This window comes from Hypanus sabinus, chromosome 11, assembly GCF_030144855.1.
Source record: "Hypanus sabinus isolate sHypSab1 chromosome 11, sHypSab1.hap1, whole genome shotgun sequence".
In the NCBI taxonomy this organism is placed as follows: domain Eukaryota; kingdom Metazoa; phylum Chordata; class Chondrichthyes; order Myliobatiformes; family Dasyatidae; genus Hypanus; species Hypanus sabinus.
Window position 1 is genome coordinate 85,625,213 of NC_082716.1, and position 26,246 is coordinate 85,651,458.

The following is a 26,246-nucleotide window of genomic DNA, read 5'->3' on the forward strand; positions in this document are numbered from 1 at the left end:
GTAAATTGTCTTCCTCAGATGGATGTGATGCAATCGGGCCTCTCTGAGACTCCTCATGAAGTGGGCCGTTATCGTATAAGTATGGAGAGGAAGAACGAATCTTCAGGTCTATTTGAGATTGGACATAGTCGCTTGTGCGTTCCAATCTGGTCTTTTCTGAAGTAGGTTTTACGTCAACCAGATCGTGCATTTCTTCAGCATCTTCTATGAACTCTGCTTCCACCCTGGCAGCTTCTTCTTCTCGTTCCAGCATCAGCACTTCTAACTCTGCCGCTATCCTTACCCTTTCCAACTGGTTTTGGGCTTCTCTGGCAGCTGCTTCCTTCTGGTTTTCGGCTTCTCTGGCAGCCGCTTCCATTTTCAATTTTGCTTCTCGTTTGGCGTAGCACACTCACACCTTGTCGGATTCTGCTTTAGCTCTTGCGTGGGCGGCCTTACTTGATGATGCCCTACTGCCCCTGTCGCTGGATGGCAACGACTTGATGCTGGATCGAGTTGTCATTGCAGCACTTGAAACACCTGATAATGCCGCCTTTTCACTGTAGTGTTTTCGCTCAGGTGTAACGGAACGCCGAACCAAACACCTAGGTAAACCGTTGTTAATGAAGACAGGGTCGCAGTAAGATTAACCGTTTACTGTTCACTCTTTCGCATTAACATATGGTGAAAACTGTTGATAAAACAATACAAGATTTGTACAGCATTTGTTTCCTTCTTGATATTACGTTTACATCGTAAATCCTTGCAAGAGTAAAACTACAACAACTACATTACATTAAAGTGCAGCATACAGTCAGAATCTACCTACGCCATTGACTGCTTTAAATACACTTCAACACAAACTATCTGCAACTCTTTAACTAATGAAAACATAAACCTTATCGACCATCGTTACTTTTAACAGGATCGGCGTTAACATTTTAATTCAACATATCGATTATCTCATGACTTATGGCGTTGCTTCCACTATGTTTCCAGTGCGTAGAAAGACAACTTTTCGTGCGCTGGACTCGCACATGTGTGCCCCCCCCCCCCGTTTCTCCAAACCGGTATTTTCCCACAGACGCAGCAAAACCGGATGTGACGTCATCGCATGCCGCGATATATCACAGCCAACGAATTTACTTTAAACAATCCTAACTTTAACTAAAATGCTAAGAAATGAATTACTAAGCAAAAATATTATAAACTAACTAACTGCCATAAAGGCAACACATAAGCATTCAGCACAAATTTAGAACTGTATGAAATGTCAAACAACCCCAGCAACCTTTGTAGCACATCTACAGGATACTCAGTTTAACAACTTTGGAGAGTATTTTATTTCATTCTAGTTCTGTTAGTTAATTTGGGTTCATCAGCCAGACCTTTTGAATTAATTTTCTGGAAATATCCTGTTTTTCCAATCTCCTTTCACAAATCATGGTGTGGACATTCTTACTAAAGAAAGGTCTTCCAAACCAGAGACTGGCTCACTCTGAGTCTACTGTGGAGTGGCTAAATGTGGCACTCCCGTTATCTGCCCACAAAAATTTGCTTTTTTTCTGGAACAGGTCCCTACCTCAAATATCCCCTCCAAACTGGATACACCTTGGGGTTCTGTGATCTCTAATGGCAAGCTTCATCCACCGGATTGCTTTGAGAACCTTCAACTCCAGCTTAACTTTCCTGGCTATCAAGCAGATTATAAATGTTCAGTGACAAAGGTCTGTTGAGAAACATTACAAAGCTAAATTAAATGGTATGAGAAGTTTTGGCATTCTTTATAAATATCCATTTGTCTCTAGAGAACCCTTAAAATTAAGCAAAGTTAAATTAGTCTGACCATTTCAAGACATGTAAATTACCTTATAATTACCCTGTCCCTAAGACGTTCCTCTTCATTTGGATGATGGCCTTGCTGTTAGCTGTGTGGAAGTTCAGGAGACTTGCTAGTTTTGGAGGTTAATGCTCATAATTTAATAATTTCCCACCATTTCACTGCTTATTGATCTCCTTTATCCTTTGCTTTACATTTCTCTTCATGCCTTCAGGCACTTAGTCCTGTTTTCCAGAACTCTCTCTCATAACTCGTCTGCTTGCCAGTCTCCTTAAATGCCATACTTCAAACAACACACAGAAAATGCTGGAGGAACTCTGCAGGCGAGGCAGCATCTACAAAAAGAATCCAGTCGATGTTTCAGGCCAAAGGGTCTCAGATTTCCAGCATCCGGAGATATTCTCTTTGTGACCATTCTTCAAATGCAGCTTTGTTAAGTGTCGGTGAAATGGCATTGGATGCCATTCTGTATTAATTCATCCAAGTAGTGTCTGAAAATCTACAATCCTGGATTCATTTTTTAAGCAAGTAGATAACTTTTAACACTTCTATAGATTTGTAAGAGCCACGGGCGCTAATGAAAGTATACAGGTATTTGACCTTTCAGCCCTCCGCTTTCTGATTGCCCATTCCTTGGTTTTGTGTTTGGTGACGTACAATGGTCTGAAGCTCACTAAGCCTCTCTCATCAAAATAAGAACTTGCCAACATAAAAATATGTACTGCATAGTTCCAATATTTTTCACCAAAGTAAGGGCCACTCCCATTGCAGCAGAACAGTGCTTAATCAGCATCACAGGGATTCCATTTATTCAAATGGTTGAAAGTTCTTTATTTCTCACTTAGTCGGGGGAGCCCTGATTATTTAGTGCTCTGTTACCTTGTAAGGTAATTAAAATCTAAGGTGCTTTCATGATCTGTATCTGGATATATTGAGCATTTTATTTTTAGCTGTATTGGTTGTTGTACCAGCTATAATCATGAACATAGTATGGTGAAAATCATCAAAAATGGAACAAATCAGCATTCCACAAGGCAAACATATAAATAAGTTCATTTAATTTTTTTTTTTAGCTGTGTTCTCTTCACTTCATTAATTCTAGTTTGTCTAACTAAGTGAAATCATCTATGGAAGCATACTTAGCTAAAACCTTGGGTATTAGTGTGGCTTCAGTTTTGGTCTGGATTTCTAGCATCTGCAGAATCTCCTGTGTTAGTATGGCTTCAGGTTTATAAACAATTGTGGAAACAATCTGTCATTTTCTAAAACGTCAACACCTGCTAAAGGAAAAGATGTAGGAAACCAGCCAAGAAAATATTCCAAATTGTTTCTTTCTTATTTATCTACTCTGACACTTTTTGAGTCAATACAAACATCTTATTATCTTGCCAAACCAGAGGCTGATATTTATATTTGAGTTAGAGGCGTTCTCTAGGAGACAGTGACCTTCTGTTTGTCAACCAAGTGTTGCGATTTCAGGGGAACAATGTTTCTCACAACCTCATTGGACAGAATAAGGCAGAATAAAACAACAGCTGTGTTGGGTCTTCGATTAGATTGTGTTATACTTCGGAAAGGAAGGGGAGCCAAGACCAATCTTTGTAAATGTCACTGCCATCCTGCAGAGCTGTGAGTGAAAATATTAGAAAAGGTTACAGGATTGGACCGAGTGGCATGGTGTCATTGAAAATTATTCAGTTAAAGAGCTGCAATTTGGAGAAATATCTCTTTGCAGCAGAGTTCAAGCAACACTGAATGCCTTCGAAAGCTTTTAATTTTATAACAGATAAATTGTCAGAATCAAAAAATTGGGATTTTCACAGTGGATGGCACAAGTGTCTTAGGCTATCACCAGTGCTAAAGAGGATACAATTCCACCATGGACAATCCTGAGCCCAATTGTAAAAGAAGGAGGGTTAGGCATGAGGCTTTTAACCCCATCCCATTAAAACCCAGTGCCATAGAAATGCCAACGAAAGCTCCAAAGATCTCATACCTGGGAGAGGAAGGATCTGTGGAAGTGAACTACACAAGGGAATAATTTGTAGGCTTAATGGTGCCAGGTGATCTTGGTGAGCTGCTGTTAGTGGACTTTGACCCAGTAGGTGTGATGGGCTTAAAGAAAAGACGATACCTGTAAATTGTGTTGCTTGTTGCTTGTGATCAAACTAGAAATCTATCTGTCATTTTAACAATAGAATGTTTCCCTGATTCAGGTGGCAGAGTTGTAAAAAGTAAATAAACTACAAATAAGCAAGAAGATCATGATTAAAACATTGTTGAACAGCCTTCATGAATAGGAGGTGCTCAACAGTGGTCAAAATCATGCTCATTCCATTATTTGTGCATGCTTTCTTCAACTACATCATGGCTGCAATTGGGGCAGATGAGGATGGGGGAGGGGTATGACAGAGAAAATTCAGAGAAGAAGAATTGAATGGTTAGGAAGAAAGTTATGAGGATAGAGATTGGGAGAAGGGTTGGAATCATGCAAGTTGGCAGCACCATTAATGGAGAAGACTATAGTTAACTGGTGGGAAAGTTGTGGTCAGGGAATATGTGGAGAGGAGGTGGGCACAGGAGAGATAATTGAGGAATAGGATATGTGCTTGAGTCGGGGATGAAGATTTGCCAGGGAGAAGATTTATGAAATGAAGGCAGGCTGAAATGGAAGTCTAGTCCAAATGATTGGGGATAGATGAGTATTCAGGGAAGATTTGAAAAGGAAATTAGGATGTCAAAGTGTCAATGAGTTGTGCTGAGCGGGAAGAAAGTGACCAAAGAGGTAATCATTGAAGTGGAGCAGATAAATGTAGGTTAGAAGCAGGAATTGAACTGAGTTGACATGGAAGGGAAGGAATTACAATTGTAAGGAGTGAAGATGGTGGCAGCAATTAGTGAGGATATTAACACATAAGGGGAATCCCTTATGTATTAAGTAGCTAATGGTGCTCCTCTGAGAAGTTCCCCACTGGACTCCCTTTCCCAATGATCTGAGTACTCTATGCAGGGCCAGTCACCTTCTGCATTAAGGACTACACATATATCATGTTCATGGCTACAAGTCTGTGATGGAGAACACTCAGTAAACACCCACCTTACACATGCTCATTCACTCGCACACAAACGTTGCCTTGTCATTTTGATGTCAATGTGCGTGTACACATTTCAATGTCTTCCCAAATATATTCCCATAATGAATCCACTGTTTTCCCTCCACATTGTTACAAGCATTCAAAGTTAGACACCGATAGATTTAGTTTAATTTCATTCTTTATTTGCACTTAACTGTAAGTGTGCAATTATGTCAAGCATTTTGCTGTTTCAATCTGTCATTTCTAGGCAGTCATGTGGCAACCGCTGGATCCTAAACTGAGCTGATTCGCTTGGGTTGGCTTTACGGTACCTTTCCCACCAAATACGGCAATTTCTTTAGTAATGGAGATGTGTATGTATTGATAGTTAAAGATGGAATGTCCTAGTGCCTAATAAAAAGAAGCATTCACCCTCAGTAGGAGAGAGAGAGAAATGGGGGCTGCCAGCAGTTCACATCAGACAAGAATAAAAATGGACTATTATTGTTTTATTGCAAATGTCATTTGTAAATACTGATTTTTCTTTTTCATTAATTTTCACTAATTTTTGTAAGTTTGATTTTTGACTTGCCTGATAAACATCCTTGGACTAAAGTACTAAGCAACTCCACCCATTTTTTTCTTTGGTCATAACCCACGCACAGTATCTAACAAAGTCATTAAAAGTATCTTCACTGGTTCATTGCCTGTACATTGACAGCATGTTAGTGTCCAGCAGTTTCCTTGTGTGTGCAGAGAAAACCAATGTAGGAGGCAGGAGGAATGCTATGTGCACAACAAGTACTGTCATGTTTTGCAGTCTGCTTTTTTTGCAACATTCAGTTGCTCAGTGAAGACAAATGATTTAATTTCTGTATAACCATTTGAGGAAGAGCAGAGGTTTTGTCTTTGTTGTCCTGCCAATGTTCATTTTTCAGTCAAAATCACTGAAACAGATGTTCTGGTGGTTATCGTATTTCAGCTTGCAGGATCTTGCTGTCATATTTCCTACAACATAAAGGTGTCTACCTCACTGAAGATGCAGAAAGGGAGAAACTAATAGAGGTGATGCATCTGGAATTTCAAATTTAATTTGATAAAGTACCACACCTAAAGCTGCACTGCAAGATAAGAGCTCACATTGTCAGGTTCAGTATATTAGTATGCTGAGGGAGGAATGAAAAAAGTAGGAATGTATGGGCCACTTTCAGATTTCCAGCTATTTCTTCTGGGGTGCAATACAGATCAGAGCAGTTTTTTCAGCCATACTTGATTTGTATTAATGACTTAAATGATTAGAGACAAATTTACAAGATCTCATTACTGCTTGTCGACACTTTTTTGGATGTGGCCCAACAGCTTACACACACAGCGACTGCGTGAGATCTCAGGTATGACAGCATTCTTATACTTAGGAAAGGATAGGCAAAATCTGCGGAGAGAAAACCTGAGCTCATGCTTCAGTTCAAAGACGTCTCATTAGAACTTGAGCAACACAAAACACTGGAAGAATTCTGTGAGTCTCACAAATGGACAGTTGACGTTTTGGGCAGCAACCCCTCATCTGTTCTGTCATCACATCTTGCTGGAGTTGAGAAGTATCAAGGGATGAGCATGACCTCACTGAAATATGCTAGAGGTCTATAGTTCATGTGACTCTCTTTTCCCTCGGTTGCAAATACAGAAGCAAAAGTCATGATCTCAGGACATGGAGTCAGCTAATTAGGACTGAGACAAGAAGTGAGTAATGATGCAATTGGTTGTTTTGTGTTTAATAATTGTAATAAATTTAGACCAATTTGTAGAAATTTGATTTCACTTTGGAACAAAAGAGTCTTTTTCTGTTGATCAGTGTTACAAGAGCCAACATTGTGATTCAATGTTGTAAAACAGTAAAACATAGAAACTTCCAAAGAGAGTGAATACTTTTCATAGGCACTTTGCATACATCAGTTGAAAAGGTCCAAATCAGATACCGACTGGAAGTTCACAGTGCCTCCAGAACAGAATAAGAGTGAAAATGACCTTTGTTTAGTGCTGGATAGTTGCCTATTATGTATTGCATGAGTGTGCATCGCTAGACAGGACCAGGATTATTGATTTTGACATATTCATATTTATATTCTGGAGAGATGATAGTGATTCAACAATTTGAAAATAATTATTGGTGTTGTATTACATTTCATTCTAGCTTAGGATATTGTGAAAGACTGAGGACAGTGAAAGTTGAGGACTAATGCTACACTGAAAAGATTGAGCTGTTTTTAATTGTTTCATTGGTACCTGTTTGATCATGTTTTTGTTTTATGTTCATATTTATGTAGGTCAGAAATCTATTTGATTAGGCATTTTGTGATGAATGATCAAGAACACCAGCACTTCACTTCCCTCAGTTAAAATGATCGTTCAGAAATGATAAAGCTCATGATCATCTGTCTGCCGATCACACGTACCAGTTACCTAATCTGAAATCCATTGGCAATTGCTTCCTCTTTGCATTTTTTTTTCAATTGTCTTTACTTTCTCTGGTTCTCTCTTCATGACTTCAGTTTCTGTTTTGAGTCTCAGTTCTCAAAATCAAAAAACCTTCTCTTCCATTTTTTTTTTGTTTTGCCGGCTTATTATGGAGCTTTGAGCATTAAGCTGACTTGCTGTCAATAGTGCATGAACCAAAGCATTTATTAGTTATTGAGATACATCACGGAATAGGCCCTTCCAGCCCTTTGTGTCGTATTGCCCAGCAACTCCCCGATTTAACCCTAGCCTAGTCATGGGAAAATTTAGCTGACCAATTAACCTACCAACCTGTTTTACAGCTGTGGGAGGAAACTGGAACACTTGGAGGAAACCCACACGATCACAGGGAGAACATTCAAAATCCTTATGGACAGCAGCAGGAATTGAACCCAGATTACTGATACAGTAAACCATTGTGCTAACCACTATGTCACCATGACCATTAAATTTGTAAAAGAAAAACTGTTTTGCTTTGAATAAGCTCACCAAGAGAAATGCAAGTCCAGGGAGAAGAATGCACTCTTTCACCAATCAAACCACAGGGAGCTTGGAATTGTTCACATACCATTTGTTCACTTTATGAGCATTACTACTTGCCCTTGAATGGAAAGGCTCTCGCCACCATGTGCGGGAACTGAGCAGATTGCTGTGGATCTGGAGTTTCACGTTGTCAAACTTGCGTAGGGTAGTTGATTTTCTACCTCAAAAGTTAGAATGGATTTTTTTTACAACAATCTTCAATGTTCCAATGTTAATAGTGACTGGTTTTATTTGGTTTAATTTTCCAGAAGCTGCTTAATTAACTGAATTTAAACCCCCATCCTGCTTTGATGCAGTTTGGAGCTGTGCGCGGTGACATCTGTCATGATCAAGCTCATTCTTTAAATTCATGGGTGGATTTTTAACAACTACCCAGATGTAAAACTAACATAGCCGATTGTCCATTAAAGAAAGCACTTGAGTTACATTTTCAGTTTTATGTTTGGATGACAAGTTCATCCTACCCCTTTGTATCTGTTACCTCATGAGAATTTAGTGAAATTCTAATTGCCAGTTCGAAATGTAGTATTGCATCCCTTGGTAACTCAGTGTCTTCTATTTGGGGATGAAGTGGAGAAAGAAGTAAAGAGGATAAATAGATAGGCTTCAATGAATTATACAGCTCTAATTAACTAGTATACTGTTCAAATATCAGCACTTGTATGTACTTAGCTTAATTACATGGTTTTTACAGATGTAAGCATACACATACAGATAAGGCTCATACGTCAGTGGATATAGTTTATTTAGATGTATTAGTTGTTTTAAATGCCTGTCCATTTTATCTCCGGTGACATCGATGGTTTCCATATGTTCAGTGTGTTATGAGAGCCGGTAGCCAGCTATTTTTATCTTTATTATTTTGTGTATGTGGCCCTCATCTGCTGTAGCCCTTGTCTGGTGAACAGATGCGGAGAATTTTTTTTCTGGAGAAGCCTAGTTCATGCAGCTAATCTTCAGACTGATCCTTGTCCACATGGATTTCCAAATAAACAGCCATGCATAGTTCAATGGTAAATCAATGGTTTGCAACAATTGATTCTCCAGCAAAGTCACATCCGTTTTGCATTCTAAACATCAAATCATTGAACTGCATTACTCTGGTCTGGAAACATGAAGGTGAATGACATGTAGTAAAGCAAATGTTAAATTACCTCGTATTGGCATAATTGTTCTACCATGATGTTAGAGGAGAAAATTTGTTGCACAATATCCCATGACAACATGTTATTCTTTTACTCTAGAATATAACATACATCAATGAATGTTCCATTTAATTTTAAAGGGAAGTATTTTTCAAGGTTCTAGGCTTCTTGCTATTTGTTTAATAATAAAGGAAGTTTCCAGCTGATTACGCTTAAACACTACCTTTGTCATGGGCATAAACAGTGTCTACCCAGATATTAAATCTTAGAAACTTACTTTAAACTGCATTGCACCCAGCAATTTCAAATTTGCATCCAGCTGTGAAAGGAAAACGTAGAAACTCTCTCCAGTGTTAGTGGGAGCAAAAAACAGAACTAAGAGATTTCTTAAAGCCAGTTAGTAGAGAAGTTCTCTGGGAACGTGCTGAATGCACCTTTAGGAAGCACCAGCGGTTTCGGTTATTTTCCCTTCTGATATTTGTGGTTTGCAGTACATAAAAACTGCTGATGTAAATTACAAATGATTTCCAGTCCTGTTGTACATAAAAGAGCAAAATTTTATGTACCTGCAATTCACAAAGTATCCATCTGTTCATAATTTCTCACTAATTCTCTATTTTCCCTCTATATCAATAAATTAATAAATTGCCCAGAGAGAAGAAAAAAATGGTGCACCAAGCTTCCTGTTTGTACTTGGTTCAGATAATTCAGATTTATAATCCACAATCCTGGAATAATGCAGCCAATACTTGAGATATAAATCTACTATGCTGATTGTGTATTAAATTTAATGAAAACTAAAACTGAAATAATGATATAGTTTCATAATGAAAAATGAAGCCACTTTACATTTATAAAAATAAGATTTTTTCTGATTGCTGGGGGTGGGGGGAGGAGGTGGAGTGACGGTGGAATCCTGGTGTACTTACCTAGTATCCATAAGTGAATCCAGTCTAGCAAGTAATTGGACAGAAACAAGAGAAAATCTGCAGATACTGGAAATCTGAGCAACACACGCAAAATTCTGGAGGAACTCAGCAGGCCAGGCAGCATCTATGGTTTTGGCCTGAAATGTTGACTGTACTTTTTTCCGTAGATGCTGTCTGACCTGCTGAGTTCCTCCGGCATTTTGTGTGTGTTGCAAGTAATTGGACAGGTTCTTAATAAAAACAAACACTGCTGGAAACAACGAGCAGATCAGGCAAGATCTGTGGAGAGAGAAGCAAAGTTCATATTTTAGGTCCACAATCCTTCGTCAGAAATTGGAAAAAAGAGAGGAAAAGATCAGTTTTAAATGCAGAGGGAGTTGAGGAGATTTAGGTGAGGTGAGATGAAATGGACGACTGTGGCAGTTAAAAGTGGATTATACTGCTTTGACTGCATACATCACACCATTTGATGTGATGCAAATGGCAAGGCTGTGGGGTATGCTCAGCTGGGCTTGCTTTATTAATAGAAAACCAGAGCAAAATTCACAGATTGACTACAGACAGGAATGGCTAGTTCTGATGCAGACAGAAAGAGTGAGTTACCTTAAGTTGGAGAATTCTTCATCAAATCTGGAAGCCTACCATTTGCCCAGGTGAAAGATGAGGGTGTTCTACCTCAAGCTTGTATTGGGCCTTGATATAATGCTGCATTTTATAATTTTATAAATGATCCTATGTCTTATGGACATGAGGTTCACTGATGTCCATATGTCATAGGAGCAAAATTTGGCCATTTGTATTGTCTCCATTATTTCATCATAGCTGATTTATTTTTTCACTCAACCCCATTCTCCTGCCTTCCCTCAGTAACCTTTGATAACCTTACTATTCAAGAAACGATCGATCTCTGCTTTAAATGACTTGGCTTCCACAGCCATCTGTAGCAATGAATTCCACAGATTCACTATCCTCTGGCTAAAGATATCCTTTTGATGATGACCCATCTCATTAGCTCTTCATTGAACCCTGGAACAGCAAAGAAGCATATCTGAGGATGTTCTTCATTGACTACAGCTCAGCATTTTATACCATTATCCCCTCAAAACTAATCAATAAGCTCCAAGACTTTAGCTTCAGTACCTCCTTATGCAATTGGATCCTTGATTTCCTCACCCGCAGACCCCAGTCAGTTTGGATTAGGAAAAATGTCCCCTCCACAATCTCCATCAGCACTGGTGCACTACAAGGCTAACTGCTTAGACCCCTGTTCTACCTGCTTTACACTAATGACTGCGTGGCTAAGCACAGGTCCAATGCCATATTTTAGTATGCTGATGACACCAGTCTTAGCCTGAATCAGAAGTGGTGATGAATCAGCAGAGAGGAACGAGATTGAAAATCTAGCTGAATGGTACCATAGCAACAACTAAGAAGCTGATTATTCACTTAAGGAGGAGGAAGCCAGAGATTCATGAGCCTATCCTCATTGGTGGATCAAAGGTGGAGATGATTAGAGATTTAAAATTCCTTGGTGTTATAATTTTGGAGGACATACCGAGACCAGCATGTACATAAGTGCAATTACTAAGAAAACATGGCAGTGCCTCGATTTCCTTAGGATTTTTTTGAAGATTCAGCATGACATCTAAAACTTCGACAAACTTCTACAGATGTGTGTGGGAAGTATGCTGACTGGTTGCATCACAGCCTGGCCTGGAAACACCAATGCCCAAGAATGGAAAACCCTCCAAACCTAGGAGGATATAGCCTAGTCCATCCTGGGTAACCCCTCCCCAGCATTGAGTATATCTACATGAAATGTTGTCACAGGAAAGGAGCATTCTCCATTAGGGAACTCCACTACTCAGGACAAACTCTGTTCTCGCTGCTGCCGTTAAGAAGAAGGTACAGAAGCCTTGGGACTCACACCACCAGGTTAAGAAACAGTTATTCCCCCTCAACCATCAGGCTTTTGAACAAAACGGGATAACTTCACTCATCTTCACTTGCCTCATCTATCTCTGCCTTAAATGCACCCAATGACTTGGCCTTCACAGTCACTCGTGACAACAATTTCCACAGATTTACTACCCTTTGACTAAAGTAATTTCTCCACATTTCTGTTCTAAATGGACATCCTTCAATCCTGAAGTCATGCCCTCTTTCCTAGACTCCCCTGCCATGGGAAATAACTTTGCCATATCTAATTTGTTCAGGGATTTTAATATTCGGAATGTTTCTATGAGATTCCCCCTCATTCTCCTGAACACCAAGGAATACAGTCCAAGAGCTGCCAGACATTGCTCACGTGGTAACCCTTTTGTTCCTTGTATATACAGTGCCTATAAAAAGTATTCATTCCCCTTGGAAGTATTCATGTTTTCTTGTTTTAAAACATTGAATCACAGTGTTTGGCTTTTTTTTGACATTGATCAACAGAAAAAGGCTCTTTTCATGTCAAAGTGAGAACAGATTCCTACAAAGAGACCTAAATTAATTATGAATATAAAACATAAAATAACACTGGACAACAAAGATTTTGCTTCCTGAATATCTTTAGGTGTATCTTATGAATTTTGGGCTACTGATCATGAAAATCACCATGAAATTTCCCTATCATGCACCATTTTTAATAAACTTATGTTTATTATTTCAATTATAATTCAAGTCCATTAAAATGTTGCCTACAATGTAAGCTGGGAAGTTTCCTATCTTGTCCAGACATGCTTGGGCATGCGTAGGCAGCATGGCTGCTGCATGGCAGGACAGGTTTTAGTAATAATTATTGGGTTCAGGACAGTAAGAATGGAATTTGCTATCATTGGACACAAAAATTTCTATGAAGGATTATAATATTTGAGACAGATGCTTCCCAGAATAACTGATGCCAAGATTAAGGAAAGCATTTTTGTTGGTCCACAAATCAAACAGGTCATCAATGACAGGCAATTTGAAGAATTTCTAGTGGGGACCAGAGAAAATCACGTGGAAAGCATTCAAGGAAGTTGTTGAAATTTTTCTCGGCATCTATAGAGCACCAAACTACATGCAGCTGGTTGAAAGCATGCTTCAAGCATATAAAACCATGAAATGCAACATATCACTAAATATTCATTTTCTGCATTCCATTTAAACTTCTCCCCTGCAAATCTTGTTGCTGTTAATGATAAGCATGGTGAAAGGTTTCACTAGGACATTGCAGTCATGGAGAAAAGATACCAGGGCAACTCAAATCCATCAATGCTGGCGAATTATTGTTGGACACTTAAGCAAGAAGCCTCAAACACCGAGTACAAATGAAAATCATTAACCAAGTATTTTTAAATTAGTTGAACTATTGCAAAGCATCAGCACCATTATGCAATTAAACACATTATATTCAATAAAAGTTAATATGTTGTTTCTCCAAATTCCTATGTAATACAAGTAGTCTGAAATTATATTTGTGTTCATTTTCAAGCAATCTATCATAAACAAAAAAAGTTCTGAGGAAGCAACGCTTTTGAAAAAACTTGTTGTCCAGTGTAATTGATTGTATAAGTATTCACTCTCCCCCCTTTAATATAACACACCAAATCATCACTGGCCGGTTGGTTTTAGAAATGACATAATTAGTTAAATAGGGATCTGTTTTTGGAGACCTGTGTGCAGTCATGGTGTTTCAATTGACTGTAGTAAAAATACACCTGGTCCAACTGCTGGTGAACCATTATTCTGGCAAAAACTACATAACAAAGACAGAAGAACACTCCAAGCAACTCCACAAAAAGTATTGAAAATCACAAGTCAGAAGATGGAGAAAAGAAAATTTCCAAGTCACTGAATATCCCTTGGAGCATAGTTAAGTCAGTCAAGAAATGGAAAGGATATGGCACAGCTGTAAATCTGCTGAGAGAAGACCGTCCTCAAGAACTGAGTGACCATGCTAGAAAGGGCTAGTGGAGGTGGCCACTGAGAGACCTATGACAGCTCTGGAGGAGTTACGACTTTCAATGGCTGAGAAGGGAGAGACTGCGCTTATAAGAACTGTTACACCAGTGCATCACCAGTTGCAGCTTTATGGGAGAGTGGCAAAGAGAAAGCCACTGTTGGAAAAAACTCACATGAAATCTTGACTACTGTTACCAGAAAGCATGTGGGAGACTGAAGTCAGCTGGAAGAAGGTTCTGTGGTCTGATGAACCCTAAATTGAGCTTTTGGGCAATCAGGCTAAATGCTATGTTTGGCATAAGCCAAACACTGCACATTATCAAAAACACACCATCCCCACCGTGAAGCATGGTGGTGGCTGTGTCATGCTGTGGGGATGCTTCACTCTGGTAGGCCCTGGAAGGCTTGTGAAGGTAGAGGCTAAGATGAATTCAGTGAAATACAGGGAAATCCTGGAGGAAAACCTGATGCAGTCTGCAAGAGAACTGTGGCTTGGGAGAAGATTTGTTTTCCAGCAAGACAAAGCATAAAGCCAAAGCTATACAGGAGTGGCTTAAAACAACAAAGTTACTGTCTTGGAGTGTCCAAGTCAGAATCTATATCTCAATCCGATTGAAGATTTGTGGACTTGAAAGGGGCTGTTTACTCACGATCCCCATAAATCTGACAGAACTTGAAAAGTTTTGTAAAGAAGAATGGGGAAAAATTGCAGTGTCCAGATGTACAAATCTGATAGAGACTTATCCACACAGACTCAAGGCTGTAACTTCTGCCAAAGGTGCATCTACTATATACTGATTTGAAGGTGGTGAATAATTCTGCAATCAGTTATTTTGTATTTTATATTTTTAATTAATTTAGATGAGTTTGTAGAGATGTGTTTTCACTTTGACACATAAAAGTCTTTTTCTGTTGATCAGTGTCAAATTAAATCCACTGTGATTCAATGTTGTAAAACAATAAAACATGAAAATTTCCAAGGGGGTTGAATACTTTTTATAGGCACTGTATATGGAGACATGAAAATACTTTGATAATAAATTTACTTTGAAATCTAGTATGCTTATCTAATAACCATTTGTTGGTCAGATAAAAAAGTCAATTGGCCTGTCAGGTCACTTCAAGGAAAATGTCTCATCACTACAATTTTAAAGAAAATCAAGGAACTGCATTTAATAGTCATCTTGTCAATTCTAATATATTTTAACATATCCTTCACGTTGATTAATAGTGACAATGGTGAAAACTTGCCAAATTTTAATTGTTGACTTTATTTATTTTCTTTCATCATTATTGCAAAATAATTTGTTTGGAGGTTGAAGTCTGACAGTACAGACACTGGAAATTAATTCCAGTTGACAAGATATGGTTGCTAGCACCCGCTGCAATATTGGTAATCACTTATTATTGTCACATATTTTGAGGTAGTAAACAGTTTTTGTTTATATATATCTAGACAGATTGCTCTATGCCTCAGCATAAAGAAGTCATATAAAGGGGACAAAACAATGCAGGATGTACTATTACAGAGAGACAGTGGAGTATAGGTTGACAAAGTGCAAGGATCAGAAGGAAGCCCCTGACACAATCCAGCAAGTTTGGAGGGGGAGTGTAGTCCCATACCCTGCAGATAGAAGTGGCAGGGACAATATTCAAATGCTTTGGGAGCTGTACACTGGGTTGACTGTACTTTCTGGTGGCTGCCAGCAGAGCTGAGTTAAGTTGCATGACAGTAAATCTAAGTGGCGAGTACCTTGGACCTAGAAGGGGAAAGCATGGGGTTTGGGTGTGCATCATGAGCCTACAGATACAGAACTGATTAACAGGCTATACCTGACAGATAGAATATGGAAATAGATAATAGTGAACTTGGGCTGCCTTTACATCAACCTGGTTAGACATAAATATGCCCCTACCATATTCTATTTGCACTTTATGCCCATTAAGTTCTTTACCAGAATAAAAAAAATATAAACACAAGATATTTTGCAGATGCTGGAAATCTAAAGCAACACACACACAATGCTGGAGAAACGCAGCAGGTCGGACAGCATCTATGGAAATGAATAAACAGTCAACATTTCGGGCTGAAACTTCTCTTCAGCACTGGAAAGGAAGGGGGATGGTGTTAGAATAAAAAGATGGGGGGGGGGTGCAGGAGAGTAACTAGGTGATAAGTAAAGCCTGGTGGGTGAGCAAGGCAAAGGTTTGGAGAGGAAGGAATCTGACACCAGAGGAGAGTGGACCATGGGAGAAAGGGAAGAAGGTGGGGCACTGGAGGAAGGTGATAGGCAAGTGAGGCAAGAGTGGGAAATAGCAGTGGGGAAGAGGGAGGTAAAATCTTCTTTACTGTAAGGAGAACTCAATTTTCATGTCATCATGCTGTAGTCTACCTAGACAGAATATGAGGTATTGCTCTTCCACCTGAGTGTGGCCTCATCGTGGCACAAGAGGAGGCCATGGACTGACATGCCGGAATGGGAATGAGAATAGAAATTAAAATGGTTGGCCACTGGGCTTTTGGCAGATGGAGTAGAGATGCTCATCAAAGTGGTTCCCCAGTTTATGATGGATCTCACCAATATAGAGCAGGCCACATAAAGAGCACTGGAATAGATCACCCTAACATATTCACAGGGTAAATGTTGCTCCAACTGGAAGGGCTGTTTGGGGCCCTGAATGGAGGAGAGGAAGGAGATAAATGGGCAGGTGTAGTATTTTGCCACTTGCAGGGTAGAGTACCGGGAGGGACAAATGGACAAGGGATTGCAGAAGGAATGATCCTCGTGGAAAGCAGAAAGTGGGTGGGAGGTAAAGATGTGTTTGATGATAGGATCCCCTTGGAGATGTCGGATGTTGCAGAAAATGATGTGTGGGATGTGGAGGCTCATGGGGTGAGAGATCAGGTCAGGAACAGCTCTATCGCTGTTAAGGCCGCTGGAAGATGGGGTGAGCGTGGATGCCTTCGAAATGCAGGAAATGCAGGTGAGGGCAGCAGTAATAGTGGAGGAAGGAGGAACCCATCTCTGATACCCTGGAAAGAAATGACTCATCCTGGGAACAGTTTCAGCATTGACAAAGGAACTGAGTAAAGGGAGTAGCATTTTTGCAGGAGACAGGTAGGGAAGTCAAAATAGCCATGCAAATCAGTTGGTTTAAAAAAGGTATTGGTGGACAGTTTATTGCTAGAGATGGAGACAGAAAGATCAAGAAAGACCAAGGAGGTGTCAGAAATGAACCAAGTGAATTTAAGGGCGGGGTGGAAATTGGAGACAAATTTGAAGAAATCAACGAGTTCAGCGTGGATGTATGAAACAGCACTGACATAGTTGTCAATATATGAAGGAGCAGTTGGGGAGCAATACCAGAGAAATAAAAACATGCATCTTTGAGCACTGAGCAGACTTCTTTGAAGTGAAGAATAAAACATGGTGTATAGAATTGGTTATTTAAATTAGTTTTGCTCTGTATGCTTAGCTAAGGAAAAATCCAAAGTCCCACTCACAGTTACTTCACAGAATGGAACAATTTAGTGTAATCTTCTTTGTTGCTAACCCTAAATAACCTATTTGATTCTTAGTTTCTTAAAACTTCCTGATTGGTAATTTCCATTATGGCTTGTGGCATATGGGTACATTGGAAAAAAAGTCAGATGTTACGGACCATTTCCCTTTGTCTTTACTTTGGTTTTGAAATAAAGTGTTTAATTGCAAAGGGCTTCCTGGTCAAAATCCAAAATCCTTCCATTCTAAACATCAGAGATTCTGCTGATGCTGGAAATCCAGAGAAACACACACAAAATGCTGGAAGAACTCAGAAGTTCAAGCAGCATCTATGGAAATTTTTTGGGCCAAAACCCTTCATCAGGACAAGAAGGGATAAGATGCCAGAATAAGAAAGTGGGGGAGGGGGAAGGGAAGACGTACAAGTTAGAAGATGATAGGTGAAGCCAAGTGAGTGGGGAAAGGGGATAAAGTAAGAAGCTAGGAGGCGATAGGCAGAAAAGGTAAAGGACTGGAAATTAAGGAATCCGGTAGGAGTGGATATGGACCATGGGAGGAAAGGAAGGAGGAGGGGCATTAGGGGAGGTAAGAGGCAGGTGAGGAAAAGAGAGAAGTGGGGGTTGCAGAGTTGTTAAATGAAGAAGAGGGAAGGGGGAGGTGAAAAAATGATCAGAGATTTGAGAAATTGACGTTCATGCCATCAAGATGAAGGCTATCCAGATGGAATATAAAGTGTTACTCCACAATCCTAAGAGTGGCATCATCGCAGAAGAGGAGACCGTACACCGACATGTTGGATTGAGAATGGGGATTATACTTGGCTGCCGGGAGATCCTGTTTTTCCTTCCCTTCTATTGTCTTTAGTTAGTTGAAATTTAATTGAATAATTCTCAATCTTGTATTTCTGTCTTCTATGAAAAATATATAGAGGTGAAAAATATACAGTATATCAATTACATTGGTAAACTTAACCTCCCCAAAGCCACTACGGAAAGTTTAATAATGGAAGTTTTGAACTCAAAATAATATTTTGAAAATTAATGAATTGGTAAAGAAAAAAAATCTTGCAGAATGAAAGAATTGCATTTTCTGCAAAAGTGGGCATTTATTAAAATACTTCAGCATTTCCCGAAAAAAAAAATCAAGCCTCATATGTATTAGTACATTTCTTACATTTAACTGTTCAGTTAAAGAGATAACCTTGCTTGAGCTTCCAGTGGGTGCTGTAGTGTGATCAACAGCAGCTGCGGAAAACAGTAGAGTGGATGCATGCTTCTCCCTCTCGCTCTGTCACTTCCTCAAGCATATTTCAGAAAGATGTTTTGTATTTTTATACTAGATGTCAAGCTGAAGCCACAGTTGATCGGAATTGATTGAAATTGTATGATTACATGAGACCAACCAGAACAATGTAATCAGAGCTCGAAGGAAAATCTACAACTTAGATAAAAGTATAAAAATTAGAAATTGCACAAGTGCAGTCAACAAAAGTTACCAATAAAATTAAGGTCAATGAGTCCAATTGCTGAAAGGCTATTTTAAAAAAAAGGTATAATGTTTTCTCCCCTACTTTTTGGGCTTGCTACAATCTAACTTACATGAAAATGAAATCCAACACTCTAGAAAATTATATTTTAATACCTTCACTAATGCAGAATGGGAACTGGGAGAATTTTCTATTTTGTTCCCAAAGTGCCATGCTTCTTTCACAACTGTGCATGCAGGTAGACATTTCACATTAAGATAATTAACTTTAGTTTTAATACTTGTGTCTTTGAATATCTGTATTAAAGCTGCAGTGGTAGATGTGACAGGTCAAAATTGAAATTCTGAACTGATTAGGTGGAAATGCTTTCGGTGGCTCTTCTCGCAATTTTTAAAGGTTCCATTCTCTGACAGTTTTGTGTTGTAATCAGTAAGTACTGTTCAGTAAGAAACTATATAAAATGAGAACTCCAAATAAACGAAAGGTCATTTTCCATTGATTAGAATAATACATGCCTGAAGTTTATAATTACTTCAGTTTGTCAGGGAAATTGGATTTAATATAGCACCAGGCTGCTCAAACCTACATCTTTGATGGAAGTTATTAACTGAAGCAGCAAAACTTGAGGTGCTAGTGAAGAGGGACTGGTTGTCAGTCATATTCTGTTGTTAAAATGATTAAGCTCCTACCATTGAAACTTAATTAGATTCAGCAAAGAATACAAAATTTTGCAAATATGACAGGATTTCTCTTCATTTTTTAAAACATCTTTTTCTGTTGCACATTTCTCCTTCCATCTACCAGCTGATATGATGTTCACGGCCTTTGTTTACAGCTGAAAGATTTTGGACTCTGTAGACTTGAACTGTCTCCTGATGAGAATTTTATGTCCACATATCCTCTTGCCTGGTTCAGTTCAGCAGAAGCAAACAAAACTACCGATCTAATCAAGAGTGATAAAGTGTACAGATCTGTCTTAAGGTCTTTCAGAAACTGTTCTGCTAGAAAAAAGCTGCTTGGCATTGCTGTCAGATGGCTTTCTCTGGCAAATGTGTCTAAGGACCTTTCTGAAATTACTAGTGGACATCAGAGAAATCCCCATGGAGTTTATTGTCATTTCTTCTTTAGTCCCTTACTCCTGCTGGGACATGAGGCTGCTGACAGCAGCTCCCCAGAGTCCTCTGTCCTGGGCCAGTCATTCAAGTTGTCTCCAGGTGTAGCCCATCTTCTAAGTATCAGCTGTTCCTTGGCCAGTCTCATTTTTTATGGAAGGTTGATCAGTCCTACGGCTTCTACAGACTACTGGCTTTCACTACATGACTTCATACATCTTCCAGGTGAAGTTACTTCCCCTTCCAGGGTAGAGGTCTGTGAAGCTTCTGTTGGTGTGTTTCTGTAACTCTGGGTTTTATTTGATACCATTCCTCGTCCCGTGCTAACCCACCTCCTTTCGCAGCCAGGCTTGGAACGGTCCATTGTGGATTCTACTTTCATTTAACTGTACGTATATATATAACCAAATGAAACAACATTCCTCCAGACCACAGAGCTCTCACAATACATATATCACTCAGAGCACATGAAACAAAAATATTACCACAAATAAGTTCATAAAATATAATTCAAAATGCATGTGAAATGCACAGCACAGGTAAAAAGAAAAACATTACAATAAACAGTTCACTGTCCTAATGATGAGAGCATGGTAGCTGCAGGGTATTCATTAGTCACACGGCCTGAGGAAAGAAGCTGCTAGTCTGGTGTCCTAGTTCTGATGCTTCTGTACTATCTTCCTGACAATAAAGAGTCAAAGATTGTGAGATGATTAGAAGGGATCCTTAACAATCCTTTGGGCCCTCAAATACAACGTTCCCAGTATAGGAGGATGTGGGGCGGTGCAAAGGCGTGCTTCTTGCTCTAGGCCGCAACTGCACAATACCTTTGTTATCCAGCTTGCTAGCAAGGTAGACTTGCAGATTTTAATGTTTTTTGATCATGGAAAAGACAAAAAGGGTGAGAAATTTTACCATTGATCGGAACCGGAGATGCCGTTGTGGCGGGAATCTTGCGACGAAAATTCTCAAGGCATTGGCCTGACTGATACTTGTTTGCTAAAAAGAGATGATTACTCATTTACAGAAAAACCTGTGTTTGTTATTGAAAAGAAAAACTATTCACTTCACAAATAATAAGTCAAAGACAGTTGGCAAAGACAATTCTGTCCATAAAATGTCAGCAGCAGACAGACAAATGGGGGTAGGGATGGAGGAAACAAGGAGAGTAATTTTAATCATGCATCAAGTAGTCTTTTGTACAAATTTTGTCGACTCAAATTCTTACACGATGAAACTGGAACAAGTCTTAAATGAATTACCTTGATCATGGTTTCTGCTGTTATTTATTCTCACAGACTAGTAGAAACCCTTTCAAAAAGCATTGTTGCTTTACATCAATTACTGGAAGTTCTAACATTAGCAGGCCAGATGGCCTACTCCTGCTTCTATTTCTTATGGGCTCAAATATCTTTTCAGCAAAATGTAAAACAAAAAATACACATTTCAAAACCATGATCAAATCCACTGATATTTAGAAGTATAATTTTTTTTTCCAAATGCCTTGGCTAGAAAAACTGTGTAACTATTTCCCAAGCCATGTTTAGGCTGACATAAGCAATCGTATGTTCTGGATAAGCATGAAGCTAAATTTCTGCATGCTCTTGGGCAAATTGGGGGAGACTCCATTGAACAACACAGTGTCACAGCTAGAGCAACTGCCTCATCCTCCAGAGATCAAGGTTCATTTCCATCTTTGAATGTTGTCTAAGTGGAGCTTGCACGTCCTTGCTGTGACTATGTGGGTTTCCAAGTGCTCCATCCATATCATTAAAGCATATTAATCTTGTTCATGTCATCTTGATAAGTGTGAATTTGTGGCCAGATTCTATAATCACAAAGTTCACCACGTCAAAAGTCATTCATGGTTGTAATATTCTGTATTTACAAAACGCAGTGTGTAAGTGTAAGTCATTCTGCCTGTTGGCTCATTGTTCATTAGTCCTGCTGGAATATCTTCCTTCAACATCTCAGAATTTGCACAAATTGTTACGAAAGGCATTTGTAAGAACACATCTAGTGTACTCCACTAATACTGGAGTAAGAATTTAAGAGAGAATGATAATATCTTGGAAACAGTTCAAAGAACTTTTACTAGATTAATGCCTGGAATGAGAAGGTTGTGTTCTGAAGAAAGAATGGACAAGCAGGGGTTATACCTGATGGAATTTAGAAAATTAAGAGGGTATTTGATAGAAATATATGAGATCCTAAGGAGCCTTGGGACATTGGATGTGGAGAGAATGTTTGCACTTGTAGACAAAGCTAAAACTTATGAAAGATTTTTTAAGGCGGTGAAAACATTTTTTTCTCTCTTCTAATTTGTATGTACATTCATATGGGAGTGTTAAAGGTACAGCATTATATTTAATCTGTGTAAGTATTTTTCCTTCTTAAAGGAGAAGTAAATTATGTCTAAGAGTACCTTTTAAGAACAGAGTGTTCTGCCAGATGTTGAAATTGCTTCAAATGGTTTATGTTTATCAATGTGTCCTTTTGTATATTGGTGAGACCCGATGTTGATTGGGAGACTGCTCCGCCGAGCATCTACGCTCTGTCCTCCAGAATAAGCAGGATCTCCTAGTAGCCACCCATCTTAATTCCACTTCCCATTCCCATTCTGATATGTTCATACATGGTCTCCTCCACTGTTGGGATAAGGCCACAATTAAGTTGGAGGAACAATATCTTGTATTCCATTTGGGTAGCCTCCAAACCAGTGGCATGAACATTGATTTTACAAACTTCCAGTAATGCCTTCCTTCACCCTCTCCCCAACCTCTTCACCATTTCCCATGCTGTGTCCTTCTCTCATGTTATCTCCGTGCCTACCCATTGCCTCCCTCTGGTGCTCCATTCTCAATCCCCCTTTTTCTTTCTTCCATGGCCTCCTGTCTCTTTTGCCAATGAACTTCCAAGCTCTTTGCTTCATCCTGCCCCCTCCAAGTTTCACCTATCACCTGGCATTTCTCTCTCCCCTCCCCCCACCTTTCAAATTTACTCCTTAGCTTTTTTTCCCTGTCCTACTGAAGAGTTTTTTCCATAGATGCTGCCTGTCCTGCTGAGTTCCTCCAGCATTTTGTGTGTGATACTATGTTTATCTGTGCTCCATGGAAGTGCTATGAATTTGATGCATTGTGGAACTGGATGCTGCTGTTAGTTTTGAGCTACTGATATCTATAAAGCTGTTGAAAACTTTATTTTGTTAATTAGCTTTTGGAAACAGCGACACAAAAGAGCACATAGATATTTATAATGAGAGATTTAAATGGCTTCGAATATGCAAAAGGACATTCTCCATTCCATGATCCTTCACATAAATGTTGGAGTTAGGCATTGATGCTAATAATTGTGACAAATTCTGAAATCATTTCATTTGGGGTAAGTAAAATTCAAACCTTTTTGGCTATAATAGACTTACCTCCTTTGTTTGGATTTTAGCTAGTAAAGAATTAAATTGCTCACAGAATTGGATACTTTCAAAATAAAGTGGAAGTAGGAACAGTCACTGCCTTTTGATTTCAGCTTACCTTTAAAATAAAGTACAAATAAAGTATTTGCTTAGATAAACAGAGACTCAAGGTGAATAAAATTAAAAGTTCCAAGTTAAAGGTGAAATAATACATGAATATCTGCAAAAAACTAAATGCTTCAGATGTTGGAAATCCAAAATAATAAGAAAAATTCTGAAAATACTCAGTAGACTAGGAGAAAGAAAAATGTGAAATCATGTCTTATCAGAAAATGTACATATGGTTGCAGTGCATTTGTTTTGCAAACTTAATGTAATTTTGTGTTATTGTTGATTCATGACTTCTCATATTTCTTTTGCAATTAGTGCTAATTAAGTTGGAGTTGTCTTTAAAGTGTTGTAGAAATGTAATTATTGACATTCATCAACCAGGAAAGGTAAAAAAAATCTGAGCAGGAACTCCTGTTATTACAAAGTATGACAAAAGGCTAGTGCTCCATTATCAACATAAGGTTACTGCTCTTACTTAATCCTCTTAGTTAAGTATGGTAGCCATGGTAACACAACTTTTTTTTTAGCTTCTCACTTCTAGGTTATTCTAAAAATCTCTTTTGGTATTAGGATATTGTTTTTTATTTGTATGACCTGCAGTTTTAAATAAAGGTAAAGTTATGTTTTCTTCCCTGTATATGATCAATTAATTTCTTTTTTTTCTTTTCTTCAGTTGTATTGAAGATTACAAACTAGCTTCAGATGGACGGATGTGTCAGCTGATTTCTGAATCCTGCACCAGTGGTACAGATTGTGCTGATGCCAACATTTCTCTAAATCAGACCTGGTTCAGAGATGTCTTCTATGGTTACAATAACCAGACTAAGGAGCTTGCACTTGGACAAGTGTTTGTTGGAACATTCAGGTAAGATTTAGTTTTCTGTTTTGTTGCACACAAACTTATGACAACGTGCAGAATTGAAGAACATTATGGTTCCTATTTTTGTTCCTTATGCAAAGATGTAGCATTTTCTTTTCAATCTATGGGCATTGTGCAAGTGGTAAAGCAGATGCTTATTGACATGGCAAGAGGAGAATTTTCTAATTGCATTTACCAGGTAAGGACATGTCAGCACAGCTTTGTGGGCCAAAGGGCCTGTATTGTGCTGTAGGTTTTCTATGTTTCTACCAGCTGGCTTTATATTCAGCATATGGAGGTCAGTGCAAAATAGAAAATTACTTTAAAATAATCTTTTTTGCATGATATCAGAGAATTCTCTTCTAGGATAAATAGACTTTCTCTGGTGCTAAAGGCATCTAAGAGCAGTAGTGAAGCAACTAAGTAAATATCAAAATGTTACATGCATTTTTATGTTGCAATGTTGTATGGGACTATTGTAAGTTTTTAACTTGAATCTATTGTAGTCAAAAATCAGGATTCAAAAGGTAAACCCTGTGTAATTGCCAGTTACATGAAAGCATGTACCTCGAGAAAGTAACTCTGGGTGTCAGAATAACATAGTTAAGCCCAAGCATTGTGTTGTGTTTCCAAAATTCATTTTACTTATTCCTGTGGATTGAATTATGGAAGTAGAGTTCAAAGTGCTTATGTACCCATGTTGCATGTTTAGCTCAACTAACAAAGGATAAGTTTCTGCACTATAATTTATTACTGATTACATTTGTTTTTGAATAAGGGAAGCATTGCAATTAATAGTTGAAATTTTCATGCCAAATTGATTTTAGCAGACAACAAACTTCTTCCCACATTATGACAATTTCATAAGGAGATAAATATCATCCTTGAGTTCTGTTACTTAAGAAAGGATTCCAAGAAAGACCTTGCATCGCTTTGTCCTTCCTGTGTTGAAGGGGCACTGGACGTCATGACTTCCTGAGTTTGGAATGCATTATTACTGTTGCACTGCAACTTGTCTTTGAATATAAATCTGACTACAAATGTATCAATATATTTAGGTGCACTTGGTTCCACACCTGTGTTTCTCAAGAATTTTTAGAGACATTACTTCGAGTGTTTATGCTTTGAGTTCATTATTTATTTGTCATTGTTCTCCAGGTCCAGGTGAGGTTTTGGATTAGAGACAATATGTTCCCAAAATGGGGATGACAATTTCACTCAGTGGTGAGACACATAGCTGACGCTTCATTCGATATCTAATCCATCATTGACAAGAAAGTATATAAAAGCATAATATTTTTACCATTATACAGAGACATGACATTGGTGTTGATTTTGTCATCCTATTATGTTGAGTGGAGTGTTATACAATTGCTGATTTAGCAGTTGGAGGAATGTGAAAGGATGTTGACTGTATTCATGGCCAACATAAAGTTATAGCAGTTATAGTAGACATCTCACTGTTTTGGATACCTGAGTTCAACCATGATCTTAAATGCCTTCTGGGTGGAGTTCACACATCCTTCCTCTAACTTCATGGGTTTTACAGTTCCTCCCTCATCCTGAAGTGAATGGGCCACTGCAAGTTATGCTTTAATGCACAACAGTGGCAAATATTCATTGATAGGCCTGAGGGAGAGAGTATATATCACAAGGCTATAGAGAGAATGAAGGCAAAAGGGATTGATGAGATTGGTGTGCCTCAGGACATACTGTGTCATTGTAAGTAAATAATCTCCCACTGGAATGACTGTGAATTGCTGCCCTATCACCTAAAATGTCCCAGGTTACAATGCAAATTTCTTTTTC

At 38.7% G+C, this 26,246-nt stretch overlaps 1 protein-coding gene across 1 annotated transcript in view; it reads left to right on the forward strand.

The window, feature by feature from the left end:
• Nucleotides 1-26,246, forward strand: part of astn1 (astrotactin 1) — a 2,712,832-nt gene that overhangs the window by 1,892,250 nt on the left and 794,336 nt on the right. Inside the window, exon 13 of the mRNA XM_059984849.1 lies at nucleotides 24,252-24,443. Coding sequence (XP_059840832.1) covers nucleotides 24,252-24,443 — 192 coding nt within the window. The remainder of the gene's footprint in view (nucleotides 1-24,251; nucleotides 24,444-26,246) is intronic.